At 29.2% G+C, this 15201-nt stretch overlaps 1 protein-coding gene across 1 annotated transcript; it reads right to left on the bottom strand.

Moving 5' to 3' along the window:
* Positions 1 to 1473: 1473 nt before the first annotated feature.
* LOC123294894 (FGGY carbohydrate kinase domain-containing protein) lies at positions 1474 to 6983 on the bottom strand. The gene is made up of 7 exons (XM_044876082.1): positions 6589 to 6983; positions 4885 to 4996; positions 4024 to 4261; positions 2700 to 3218; positions 2489 to 2639; positions 2354 to 2428; positions 1474 to 1867 (listed from the first exon to the last, which is right to left on the bottom strand). The coding sequence occupies exons 1-7, from the start codon at positions 6784 to 6786 to the stop codon at positions 1508 to 1510; spliced, it is 1653 nt and encodes a 550-aa protein (XP_044732017.1). The 5' UTR covers positions 6787 to 6983; the 3' UTR covers positions 1474 to 1507.
* Between the last annotated feature and the right edge of the window lie 8218 nt (positions 6984 to 15201).

Below are 15201 nucleotides of genomic sequence, written 5' to 3'. Positions count from 1 at the left end.
AATAAAAATTTGAGCGTAATTATTTTCAAGATTGTTTAGATTAAAACACCTGTTTATTTATTTACGTAAAGTACAAGTTATTGATTTAATATAAACACAGAATTATGGAGTAAAAGTTTTATTGATAATACAAAATAATATTTATGAGAAATTTCAGTGTTGTCATGGAAATATGTTTAGTTTAGAGCGATATATAACTTTTAAGAGGATACCGTACCCATAAGCGGGGAGCCCGTGACAGTAAAATTGCACTTACACGGATTTCGAAATTTCGCATATGAATCAATGCTATTTATATATAGGTACAATATGGATTAGGTGTGCCAGGGTTTATCCTAGTAGAAATATTTTTTATATTTTTAATAATTACTAGTACTTTGCACTTTCATGGAAATTAATTTGTAAGAGACCATTTTATTGCAAATTTTATCTATTTTCAAGAAAATTTGGTGTGAAAGCTCTTATCGTGGCCAAAGCCAATAAAATTTTACCCTTATCGCGGAATTACCCTTTTTTAAATTTGTTCGTTTTGAATTCTACTTTCGAAATATCTCGATGTGACACCCCAAAACTTGACCAAAAAATCTGCCACATCAGTAAAAAATAAAGAAATCCTTTTGCCAGGATAAACCTTGGCACACCTAGTCCATATTGTACTTACCGTTAAATCGTATTGATTTATATGCGAAATTTCTAAATTCGTGTAAGTGCAGTTTTACTGTCACGGTTTCTAGGGCTACTAATTTTCCAAATAGGAGAACTATTAGTCTGTCCGTGATAGGGAATCCAAAATTAGTGAATACGATTGATCATGAGCGATCACTTATGATTAACGACGATGAGTTAAAGACGCCTTCAAAGAATTGAGTTAGAAATTTTTTACCTCTTTTACATGAAAATTAAAGATAAACCCTTTTGAACTTGAGAAAAAAAGAACAAAAAATTTGGTAGCGGACTGCGTGGATAATATATCGAAAAATTAGTTTTCTATTTTGCAGATCCTTATTACTCTGGCATTCGCAGAGCTTATACTAATATTTTTTGTAGACCCCACGATTTTCCCTTGATACAATTTAGAAGTAGGTGAAAATTGCCTTATTTGCTTAGAAAACATTGACAGAACCAAAAAAATCGTAGTTGTTTTGAAAACTGAAAAACTAATCTTTAAAACGTAAACCTCGAAAATTTGTCTGGTATTTCTCCAGTCTCGTCGAAAGACTAAATGATAATATTGCAGCACCTTGGCCTCTCATGATCTTACGGTCTGTATACGATTCTCAACTACTCAAATGGAAAACTATGCTTGAAGTAATGAATTCGGAATTTGCTCTGATAAAAGCTGACAGAGGTACTAAATTTATTAACTATAATGGATAAAAATTCATTTATCAAAGAAATATAGGCAATAATATTACAGAAGTGATTATATTTATATGTTGTTCTTTATTTATTTATTATACAAGTTATAAAATTTATGCCATTTAATAAAAAAGAAATTCTTAAAACTTTAATTTGACATAATTTCTCGATAAGTCTTTTGATTTTGCACCATTTTCAAGAACACTTTATATTTATTAGCATGATATTTGGCAACTTCTTCATTTGGTCGTACAATATCTGCATTACCACCCATAATTTTGATAGCTTCATGAACCGATGCAAACTGTTGTGCGGCACATGCACCTAAAATAGCGGCTCCTAACAATACTGATTCCGTTTCATGCGGGCACAGTACTGGCATTCGAACAACGTCAGCTTGAGTTTGTATAAATATTGGATTTTTACTTAGACCACCACAAATTAATATTGAATGAATATCTGTGTAGCCGGAATGTAGAAGTGTGTCTAAAATGTGTTTGGTTCCATACTGAAAAGAAAAATTTTGCATGAAAAACTTTAATTAAAATTAGGCTGGCTACAAAGTCATGTTTTGGATTGGCAAAGATCCAATGATACAGATGAGCGCCCACAGAGTCCACACAACAGAAAAGTGAATCATTATATTTAAAGAAACTTTTGGAAACTGATGGAAGTTTTTTCTATTTCATGCTCACTATTTGAGTGGCGAAAAGACCTAGTGTTAACAATTTGAATAAAAATATTTCTTCCAAGGTAATTTTTACCCAAAAGTTTCGTAAAACAGGTTTATTTGATCGTTTGATTTACTATTAGAAGCCACTGAAAATTTACTGACAAATTATAGGGTATTCTGTTACGCATTTTGTTTGTGCATTTTTTGTTGGTCAACTTTAAAGCCTGCCACCCGAGACGCATATAATTTTACTTAGTCTGCCTGTGAGTCAGTATATTGCAATATATGCAGTCATTAACCTCAAGAAATTTATTAACTTACCGCTAAAGCTTGGATTGTGGCTAAATAAAGAATGGCTAAATCTTCTTCGCTGGTAGATAAACTCAAGCCAGAAATCTGAAAAAAAAAGTTTGTGTAAGAGGAAATAAAAGGATTACTTTTAATTTTTCGGTTTACCATTCCACGTAATGTTGGCTCTGCTAAAGGTGATCGATTCCCATGAAAATCTGGCCAAACATGTACATCTTTAGTTAAATATGCCATACTTTTAATTTTCTTTGTTTCCGTGAGTTCCTTTAATAAATTTGAAAGGTATGTTTGTATATGCCTAAAATAGATTATAAAATAATTTTCTTAGCATTTCCACAAATTTTGGATTAATTCTTACATGCCATTAGTTAATTTCTTTTGAATATCTTTTTTCGCTGGGTGTGAATCGATGATATGATCAATTAATTTCCCAGTTGCACTTTGACCTCCTTCGTTTAACCACATACCCGGTACCATAGCACTATAATATGGCCCCCAGATACCTGGCGCAAATGCAGGATTACGACTGACTGCCATATGGCATGTTGATGTGCCACAAATTAAACCTAAACGTGTTTCAAAATCATTTGAAACCCCTTCCGTTGAACAACCAATCATTCCAAGTCCACCAGCATGGGCGTCAATAATTGAGGCACCTACCGGTGTTCCAGGTAACAAACCCAATATTTGAGCAACATTTTCTGTCAAACCTTTACCACAAGGTGTTCCTGGCATTAGTACAGTTTTTCCAATTTTTTCACAATTATTTTGTAATAAATCTCCGAGGCCTATTTCTACTAAATAACTTTCATTCCACCCTTCTTTCTCGTCGACACCAATTACGTAATTCCATTTGCATACAAGCGAACATAGCGACCTAGTTTTGGAATTTTTTTACATGAACTCAGTTTAGATATAAAGAATACAGGGTTCAGTACTCAAACTAGTAATTTTATTAAACCAGTGTGTATCATTACCAACTGAACCAAAAATTGCTATCGACAAAGTGTAAATTCTAACTCAATGCATAAGAGCCGGATGGGAGTGCAGGAGGGTGCACGTGCACTTCGAAAACAATGTAGAATGCCATGGCGTCTTGAATGACATCACGACTTGGCATACAATAATTTTTTTGTATGCAAGGTTATAAAATGCAAGCAGTTATAAAATGTTATGTAATGTATAAAATGTAATGTTGTTTACATAGCGTTTATCATGTCGTGACGTAATACTTTCAATACTTTCTGGTTAGTGTTTGCTTCCATGTGGATGAATGCCTAATTTTATTATAAAAATAATTATAATCCTTATTTTTTATGAAAAATAATTTTGTGTTTTGTAATCTACATGTAATGATTAATCACTAGAAATGTTTATATCCAACCTATTTATTCTTAAAGAACAAAAGGCTATTGTTTTGTAAAGTTTATGTTAGTGCATTTACTGTTAGTAAGGATGTCTATAAGGTAATTCTAACTAAGATTGACTGAGATGGGTATATTTTTCATATCAATGTAAGTTGGTATACTCATTTTAAATTTATATATCAAAATGAATCTGGTTTTGATATCGAAACTGGTAGATGCAAGAAATATAAAGTGCTTGCAACTGTTAAAGATTCTTGCAACTGTAAAGAACTCTTGCATGGGTACGCAACTCTCTAAAAAAACGTAATTTGTTACCTAGAATCAGCATTTGTGGCTTTCCACGTTAGAAAATCAGGTAAATCAAAAAAGTAACGATATTTATGCCAATTATCCTGTTGATTTTTCTTCAACCATAGTAATTTTGGAATTTCCATTTCTAAGGATACTTTACCACCAACGTAACGTAATATTGAGTGATTAAATGAATTGATATAATCAGCTTCTTCAGAAGCTCGATGATCCATCCATAAAATTATATTTTGTTCATTGTTTCCTAAAAATAGGATGATTGTTAAATCAAATACTTTGCTTCTAAGCTAAAATAGGGTGTCCGATGTTGTAGTTATCGAATCTGGACAATCAATTCGTTGATGAGTCAAATTAAATTCCGAGTCATAGACTAAAAATTTCATGCTAGGAACAAATTAATTTAGGATTATCTCGTTAATGGTGCAAAGGATAAAAAAAGTTCTCAGGAATGTTCTGCTTAAAATATTGTTAACTTCCCAGTATAAGAAGTTGTAATGGGTCTGATTTTCGAAATCGAAATTTTCAACATATATTTGCGTTTTATTGGCAGGACAAGGCATTAACACCAAGAAGTATGTGCGTGTCCTACGCACGTAGTCATTTTCTCCCGATCGATATCGCGCGAACAAAAAATGGTATCGACTTCGTTGTGGTGACTCGTAACATTCGGTTGAGTCGATTTGAGTAGGTCGAGTTTTTGTTTTTATTTATTGATTTTTTGTTTATAACTTTTTATTATACTGGGAAGTTATTCGCGTGGGCCTCAAGAGTCGCAGAAGTCCCACCCCAAGGCTTGTTTTATATATCACTGTATTGTTCGAACGTTACATTTTTTATACGCTATACTACGCCACATGCTTTAATTACCTGTAGGGCTTATACTTAAGGGTGATCCATTTTCATCTAGTGCTACCAATGAACATGTTGCATCAAATCCAATTCCCTTTATTAATTGTGGCTTACATCCTTCTATGACATCCTGTAAAATAAATTTTAAACTATTTTTATTTGTTGGTTACTAAGGCGTTATCAGAATAAATTCTTGTTTATTTGTTTACTTATACAAAATATTTTGATTTATTTTTTTAATAAATTATTCCATTGTGTGTCAGGGATAAATAATTCATTCATTTTATTGATTCATATAAAAACATTCCGTTGTGAGAAGTGGACAAACAAACATATATATACAAAAATTTAAATTGTTTTTAAAGAACTATGTCGATTATAGCTTATGAATCAATTACCGTTACTACCCTAATTGCCAAACTACTTCGCTTCGCTTTGCAGATTCAATCCGGCAAATACTAAGCCTGTTTGCACCTTATCGGCCATGCTTACTCGACTGGTGGGTAAAAAAAATATCAAATCCTATTTACACATAGGTCTACTTAGGTCTATGCGCACAATAACTATTAAAAAAAAAAATTTCAGAGATTCAGCATTTTCAATTTTTTTATTTCATATTCAAACTTAAATAAATTATCAATTTGTCCAGTTTTTACATTCCATAGCACAATAGTTACAAAAGTATATTTTTTAATTTTGTAACTAGTGTGCTATGGAATGTAAAAACTGGACAAATTGATAATTTACTAGTGTTATGTATTCAAATATTTCAATAAACTTGTAATAATTTTGAGTAAATACCAAAATAATGAAAAAATTAAAAATACGAATTTTATGTATGTCATGAAAATCGTTCTATGGGTATAAAAAAATATTCTAAGCAACATTTTTCGATATCTCTAACCATCTCGCTAGGCAAAATATTAAGAATCGACCCTATTTGTCAATTTTTAGTAGGCTGAGTATAATGATCTGATTTGAAGTATCTTAAAAAATGTGATCTGTCACCCAGTATGATTGTGCAAAATTTAAAATCGACATTCTTATAAATAACGAAAATATGAGGGGGTCTTCATCTTAAATGCGCTGCACTGTATATTAAATAAGGTGGAAGCGATGGGAAAAAGAGAGTAGTAGGCCAAATTGAACCGGTAAGATTTGATTACAAACAACGGATAGGTGAAACTAAAAAAAGCTTAAATAACGAAAAGACAAAGAGTGGTCTAAAGTTAAAAATTTTAGAGAAAAATTGGGCCGGGCAGTACTATGTGCTACGAACATTTTCCTCAAACATCTGTTCGTAAGCTCAATAGATTTGCCACAATTATCCCAAGAATAAATTTTTCAATATACAGAAAATATTTCAACAATTAAGTCTGTTAATTGTTAAATGTGTTTTGTTTTGTTCTCTTGCTTATAAAAACATCACTTTTTAGTTGATTTCAACTCTTTTTGGTGAGGGTTAAGATAAACTTCTATATTCTAGAATCTAGATGTTCGTTTAGACAATTGGTTACAGCTTTGCATTAGCATTGTTATTTAATAGAAGCAAAACCCATGAATTTCGTACCATAAAGTAAATTATCATAATCTACGAAGAGATAATAACAGAACAATGCAATTTATTTTCAAAATTCATCTTACCCATTCTTGATGCTTAATTATATACAATCAAAAGATTTGGTTATAAATTTTCATAACAATTGAGTTTAACAACAATACCTGAATAACAGCAACACAAGTTGCCCAAATATCATCCGATGATTGTTCATAATATTCCGTTTTTGGTGACCAAGTTTGAATTGATTTCACAGATGTTTTAATAATACGACCTTCATTTGTAACTAAAGCAGCACGGGCACTTCCGGATCCTACATCCACACCCACAAAATAACTAATATCATTGGTTGTTAGATCCATTTTTTTTTTTATAAATAATTTTAAAACGTAACTATATTTTTATGAATTTAAAAACGAGATGATATTAAATTTAATAAAAAGAAATAGGTATGTAGCAAGTGTTAAATTCACATAGTATAATGTTAAACGATACTAATTATTAATTTGTTTGGTGATTGTAAGCTGTAAGTCAAGGCTAAATAGCTCAGTATAAAGTTAATACCGTTACATTAAATAAATAAATATTATGTACTATAGTATTAAAAATTTAATTCTGATAAGAAGATTTCTTTTTAATAAAATTATATTTTCTTTCTTTAAACAATTGTATTTATTTTAATTAAATAAATTTGTTTTAAACACGACACACGAATTCAATCGAATAAAAAAACAACGTAAATTATTATTTATCTGTAGGTGAATATATTCAATTTTATATATTATGGAGAATTTTTGAACATAGAGTGTGGAAAAAAAAATTACTTAGTTGATAAATAAAACCGATAACCTTTGCATCAACCTTTTTTTATGTAAATATAGTCTGATTATTAAAATTAATAAAATATAATAAATATTTTAAATCGATCAATTTTTTTTTGTTTTTTAGAAAATTTAAGTCTTTATATGATAGGAAATTATAATAACTTGTTTCGCCTCCTGGTCGGATGTATGTATTTAGGGAGCTTATGAGGATATAAATTTATTTGTTATATTTAGATAATATGTTTAATCAAAATAAAGGGATTATTATGGGTAACAATAATTCATAACACTTTTATATAATAATTTTTTATTTACTAATAAAGGCAAAGTGTATTACATCCCAGTAAATAATGAAGCATATGTCTACTAGAATATTAAGAATGAACCTAGCCAATAGATCTTTTATTTTTAAAAGTGATTAACTTTTGTTTCGGACAGTTTGTTAAAAAACTAATGTGATGAAATGAATAACCAATATCTTGTATCTTTGTCTAACTTATTACTGTCTGTATGAAACAATCATGAATTGTAATTGAAATGAAAAGGTCTATCAAAGTTACTTTTAAAAAAGATAACGATCATGGCGTCGAGAAAGGGAACGGGAAGGGATGGCTGCCCCTCTTAGATATTCCAATGAATTCGAAATTTAATTTCACATTCAAACTTTCGCGTTCTTACAATATAATTCACATTTACTGATTGTTGGAAACTATAGCTTTTGAAAAAAATAAAATAAAAAAGGACGGATATTTCATACAGTTTAAGTCCTTGTAGAGACGATTTGGATTTTTTAATGGAAATTTATATTCTTCAATTATTATACAAATGAATTATTATTGATCAACTATTATTTTTACAAATTTCTTTCAAGCAGTAGGGTTTGTGAATAAGTGATCCTGCCATTTAGTTGAGTCAAAAAAAAATTATTATTTGTTTATCAAACTACATACTATGCTGCATAAAAAAATATGGAAAAAAATTACTAATCAATCAATAATAATTGATTTCTTTAAAAATTGGATAACACATTGTTCACATATTATTATTAATTTATTGTTACGATTTTAGTCACGAGGCGACGGACAAGTATCGTCCCCCTTACCCATTTGGATGCTAGATCAAGATGAATAGTAAACAGCAACTGCTTATCAGGCCCATTGAAGATTTTGATATTCTCAGATTGGAGTGAACAAATATGGATAAATTGATTTTTAATGTTTAAGAACAATATAATCATGGTTGCACAAAGTTCTGTAGATAAAAAAGTGAAAAAACTTTTTCAAAAAAAAAAAAAAATCGAAGGAAAAATTGTTACTAGTTTTTACTCGGCGGAATAACAAAGATTTTTTTTGAAATCTCTTTTGTGATTTTCTATACAGAGATTTTGTATGACGTTCACAACAGATTTTTTAAAATTACAAAGCCTACAAAAATGTAATTTTAGAAACCTGTCCAATTATGATAATATTTATAAGAGTATCACACAAAAGTATTGTTCCCTGCATATTATATCTACCATCAAAATAATTGTAAAGTTCATTCACTTTGATAATATTCTTAAAAATTGCAAATAATTTTTTATTTCAACCGGTTTAAGTATTCAATAGCATTCGAATATCTACATTTTTATGTTTCATCATTAATCTAAGTCTCACATCAATAGGTAATTTGCTTTAAAAATTCATTTGAATATTATCAAAAATTACTGTTTTACGTATAAATTTCAAAAATTTGTAAATTAATCTATTAACTTTACAAATTTCTTAACATAATTTTATCGTGAGAATATTAATAAATTTTAAGAGTACATTAAATCATTTTTTGTTTAAGAATACAATTTACACAATACAGAAGCAATAGTTATTGCGTAAATGTATTACTGTATGCCTATGTGATATTTCAATATTTTTAATATCGTGATTTAAAAATTTTTTTGATTTTCATCAAATTTAATATGTCCTAAGGTCATTGAATCTTATTTAACTTAAAATTAATTAGATAAAATTTCCATGGAAGAAATAGATTTCGAGTTTTTCGTTAAAACTGCATATTTTGAGAACCTCTGAATCAATTTTCCTCCTTTTTGTGATACCTGTGGGTGTGCACATCGTTTAGTTTGTCAATAAGAAAAGAGCAAATAAAGAATTGAATTGAATACTGTACAGGTCCCACCAGGCCAAATTTTGGGGGTGGCAAATTGATCGAAATGTCCAAATATTTTTGCGTACTTGTGAATTTTATTGTAAACATGAAGAAAAATGTTGAAGATGTTGAATAATTATATACTTTTGAATTTCATAAACATATTCTCAACCAAACATATAATTTTTAAATTATGATTCACACGCTTTCTGAAATAATGACGAATATCGATAAAAAAGGTACGTCGGAATTTTTCTCTTCAGTTCAAATTGTACATGTATTTTATTGTATCAGAATTAGCTGAAGAAACTTAGGGCGGAGTATTTTGCCATTGCCATTTTGTATAAATCCGGCCCTGTGTTCCACTGTTTGTATTTTGGTTATATCCTTATTTCAGTATATGCCTATTGCATAAAGAAAGCCCTATAATTTTTGAATAAAATCAATTAAGAACGAGTTATTTACAGAATACCCAAAACTGAAAACGGGTGGAAGTTTTATTTGGTAATGAGAGACATTGTATTTGTATAATGAAAAGCTTAATATTTAACGAGTTCCTTTCTTTCGGTCACAAACAGAATTGACACAAACTTTTTTCCAATAAAATTAAATTCAGAATAAATATCCTCGCTGACATTACTTGGATATTTGCGAAATGATATTTGTTATTGACACTCAAGTGCTACCTAAAGAGGTTTACACAGAGATAAAGGATGAAATCTGGGAGTTTTTTTATGTCAAATTTCATGATTTATTTCAGTATTTTATAAAAATTTTTAAAACTTATCGTATATAACAAAAATTTCTTTGAGCGTTTAAAGCTATATACAACAGGCATGGGCAAACGTGGCTCAGAGAAGTCCCTCAGACTTCTGTAACTATTATACGAGTAAGACAGTGATCACCCAATCAGTGACAACCAAAAATACCTAACTCTTTTTTTTCTACCTATCTCATTACTATTAGAGAAACTGAGATAAATAGAAGAATCGTATACCCGTCTCGCTTTCTCCTCTATGAGCATTGCGGACTTAGATAAGGAGACTCACAATAAAGTTTATGGCACACAATAAATTTATAACAATAATGACTTCAACTTAAAATAACTCGCCTGTTTCCATGCCTGATATACAGTACAGATTTTTAACAAAGAATTTTTTTATTTTAATTAACATAAGTAATTCGACCTTATGAAAAAGTAATAAATTGTATTAGAAAACTATATTAGGGAATCAAAGCTTAACAACATTAATAATTAATATTTATACAAAAACAATATTTACTTTTGTAATAAAATTATTATGCAAATAACAATTATTTTGCGCAATTAATTAAATTATTTATGAATATTGTAAATAATTAATTAACTTTATTTCATAGAAAAAAATCTTATGTTTCTAATTAATCAATTAATGTTACTTTAATTAATTCGTATATAATTAAATTTAATTCTATGGATTCTTATGTTTTTGTACAATATGCAGATACATGCTATAAAAATTTCAACTTGATATCTTTTTTCGATATTGAGTTATCGTGTTGTCAGACGGACAGACAGACAGACGAAAGGACAAACGTAAATTGATTTTATGAACACCTATACCATAATTTTGTTTGTAGTATCAATATTTTTAAGCGTTACAAACTTGGGACTAAACTTAGTATACCTTGATATATATTACATATATACATGGAATAAAAATGGTGAAGGAATTGGATGTGAAAGTATTAATGTTTTAAAGATTCTGCAAAATTTTAAAAGCTTAAAATCGAAATAAAAATTTTTGTGTGCATAGTAATTTACATTTGCGCAATTTATCTTTTTTGTCTTTTGTATTTGATGCTAATACTTTCAGGAGCAATTTAATCTTTATTAAAAGGGTGATATAAACCTGGTTCTATAGAAATTTTCCATCTCTCAATTTTTTTAAAGGATGACCTTTTGATAAAATATGCAATTTAATACTGAAAATCGTATTTCTCTCTTTGTTGGAGTTCCTGTTTCCATACCGGACCCCGCCCCCTAGCAACAAATTTCTGGCTGCGGTCCTCAGAAGTCCCTAAATTTTTCGACGTTAATTCTTTTTTCTCTATTTCTCTGTTCATGAATGCGATATTTTTACACTTAAAAATCATAAATATATTTTTCTTCCAACATTGAAATAAATATTTTATATTTCTATTTATTTGATTCATAAAATGTAACAGGCCCGTGCGCAAGCTGGGGTTTTGGGGGTCAAAACCCCTCCTATTGAGAATCTAACCACAAAAATTTTGAACTAACAATATAGTCCTGTAAATGCACCCATTTATGGGACGCATTTCCATAGAAGTTGATGCACAGCGAGTTTTGAAAAAGTTTTTTTTTCTGTACCTCGCAGAATTAACTTATTAAAAAACAGTGACTGAATATTACAATTTTACTTAATTAAATGTTCTCTTACTTGAAAAAATAATTTCTTGTTTTATTGACTGTATAACACCAATGGCGAACAAAAGTTTGAACCCCTCTCTTGGACCATTCCTGCGCACGGGCCTGAAATGTAATCATATTTAAAATACTGGATTTAATTGTCATAAATGGTACTATGAATAAATACAACAAAATGTATTATTTACTCTTGTAAAAAGTAAATAGAATTATTTCATATACAAAATTAAAAAAAAAAAACCCATATGCGATGTTGATCTGACTGACTGACTTTGGCTGCAATTATGTATTATGAATGCAATATATTGTCTTTAATAATTATTTATAATATTTCAATATCAATGTAAAATTTGTTTTATAATTAACTACTTATTACTATAAAAGTATTATTGTGAAAATTGAGAATGTATGTATGAAAAGAAAACAAATTAAAACAATTTATTTTTTCAATACCTAAGTATTTACTATTATTATTTGAGTTTGAGACAGGATTTTAATTTGCTTAAAACGCTCAAAATATTATTATGTTTCTACCCATTGATTCGATACAATAAATATAACACTGAGTGAATTCTTTGAAAATTTCTGAGTGAATTCTTGAAAACAAAATCAATTTAAATAATATATTTTATAGCAAAACAAAATTAAATAAAAAATCATGGTAATGGTAAAGCAAAAAGTGATGCATCTTCCTGCCACTCAAGGGGTTGTTAAAAACTGTTTTGGAGAGGGGGTTTTGTTGGTTTTAATTAGTTTTTTTACAAATTAGCAAAAAACAATTCATCAAATAAAAAAATAGTTAAAAGTTCTAGCCGATTTTATTTAATTGCTAAGGAAAAATTATTTTACCAGATACTCGATAAAATGGATTGTCCGTTAAACCGAAAATTGCAATCTTCTAACTATCGATAAACGGACACCTCTCACTGCGGGTACAAGTGGCTTGGGCTCACATCGAAATACATCCACTACACATTCCAAATTAAATTTGTTTCTTGCAAATCTTCCCTAGAATTTTATCTGAATAAATCCTTACATTAACAATACACGCGAAAAAAATTTTGATTTTGTTCAAAATAAAAAACATTTTTGTATTTTTGTTTCAGTTTTAAGCAAAAAAGTACTCTTGCTATTTTTTCTCTAGACGCTTAGTTTTCGAAATCAAAGATCTTGGAAAACTAAAAATACAATATTCGATTTTAAGAAAAATGTATTATTTTTTCAAGGATTTCGCTTAGCTAATGAAGCTCCTGCACTACGAATTTTGTTTAAATTAATTTTCCTCAAGGGAAAAATTGATTTCAAACCCATTTCAAAACAAAAGAAATCAAATAAACATTCCAAAAACTTTTTTTTTTATATTAATAAAATTCCTAAAAGATAATAATATTTTAATATCGTGCTATAATAATTTTTTAATAAATAATATTATTTTATTATTATTAATAATTATTATAATAATATTTTACAACTTGTAAAGCAGATGTATTAATAAACTATCCGGTACTTATATATACACGTACCTATCGTTGTTATAGTATGGTAACCATCGTCAATGGTTAACTGCAGTCATCATCAACTTCATCATGTCACAAGAAGAAGTGATGCTGTATCTGTTGTATATATGATAGTTCAGTTTATTCTTTCTTTTATATAAGAATATGTAAAGAAGAATGTGCCCAGGTGGGCAGTATTAGTTAGTGTTGGGGACACCCGTGTACCCATTAGATATGTGTCCATGATATATTAACCAAAGCAGAGTCAGACTGTCTATCGGGAACCCTCAAGCTAACAACAAACACCTTTTTAATGTTATTGGATATTCTTATGATTTTAATTCTTCATATATAAATTACTAGCTGATTCCCGCCCGCTTTACTGGGCACACTAACCATTTGAATGTGAATCTATACTTATTTTATTAACGAAATGTTTAATTTCGATTTTTTATTTTTTGTAAATTTTTCCAATTTTAAATATGAAAATATAGTGCCAGCCAGTGAATACAAAGATTTCCACATCAACCATGAGGTACTGTGAGGTACCTTATCCCTCAGGCTAGTGGATATCGGAGAGTATTAATCGACCACTTTTAAATCCGCCTCTTTTCGATTCGGTCGAAAATTTGAATAATTTTGAAAAAAAATTACTGAAAATCCAGTTTTTCTTTCAAAAAGGTACCAAAACAATAGAAAATTATGATAATTAAAATTTTCACCATAAGTTATTTTACTTTTTTATCGGTGGTAAACCCAAAACTGTATACCCACAAAATATTTAACATTTAAAAGAAATTTGTTGACTGCCCTACGCCAACAACAATTAGTTCCTGTTTTCCCATGGGGGGATGTAGGACCGCTACAAACACTTTATTTCACCCAAGCTCTTGCCTTCTTCCTCTATTTCCTTGTTGACCGACTCTTTTCCTGTTCCCTTGAGGGTTCGCTCGAGGATTTGGCGACTGTTGGTGTTATTTCGCCTTCTTAGCGTATGTCCAATCCAAAAAAATTTTATTTTATTGATGGTCTATTTACTGAACTTTGATTTGTTATTTTCAGTATGGTTCTTCCTCCCATTATAAAAACAGTCGGTTCGCCCGTCACCGTAATTTCTAATACACGGGTATTGAAAGACGTTTTTTTTACAAATTATAGATATAAATGTCAAGAATGGTACTTTTGAACAACGTCATATAAAAAAATTGTTATATACAAAAATAAATTTGCATACGTCTGCTCTATAATTAAAACACTTAACCAAAATTGAGATAAAATCATAAAAACATTTTTTATGCAAATATTTTACAACTTTTGATTGACATGCAATAAAACACAGATCAAGCAAAAAAAAAAAAGCGAAAAAAAAATTGCATAAATTAATCCAATACACAAAAATATTGAAAATTGGCGCCGGAGAACTAAAATTCAAATGAACCATAATGACCACACATCACATCTTATATATGTGCGATAAAATACGTACATATACAAGAGATCTATACTCAGGAGTCTGTGCGATCTATACGACCACAAACATCTGGCCAGAGTAGAGTGCTACAAGCCACAACAGTCTGTGTTGTTTTATACGCGCAAAGTGTCCAATACCACTGTTGTGTTACCACTGATTTATTAATCACAACACACATGCATATAATTAATAAAATTAATAATATAAATAAATTATTTAAAAAAATTAATAAATAATTTGTGATTAATAATAAAATAACTCGAAAAAAATTGATTTTGATTTGTGAAGTAGTTACCGTATGGTTTTTTCTTATTTTGAAATTGATCTCCTTTTAAACTTCATCGACGTATCAATAAATTTATTTATAATTATTTATTGATTAGTTTTATTTTTAAACATTTAATTATCACTCT

This window comes from Chrysoperla carnea, chromosome 3 (genome assembly GCF_905475395.1).
Source record: "Chrysoperla carnea chromosome 3, inChrCarn1.1, whole genome shotgun sequence".
NCBI classification, from domain to species: Eukaryota; Metazoa; Arthropoda; class Insecta; order Neuroptera; family Chrysopidae; genus Chrysoperla; species Chrysoperla carnea.
This window is presented reverse-complemented; position numbering and strand designations above follow the sequence as displayed.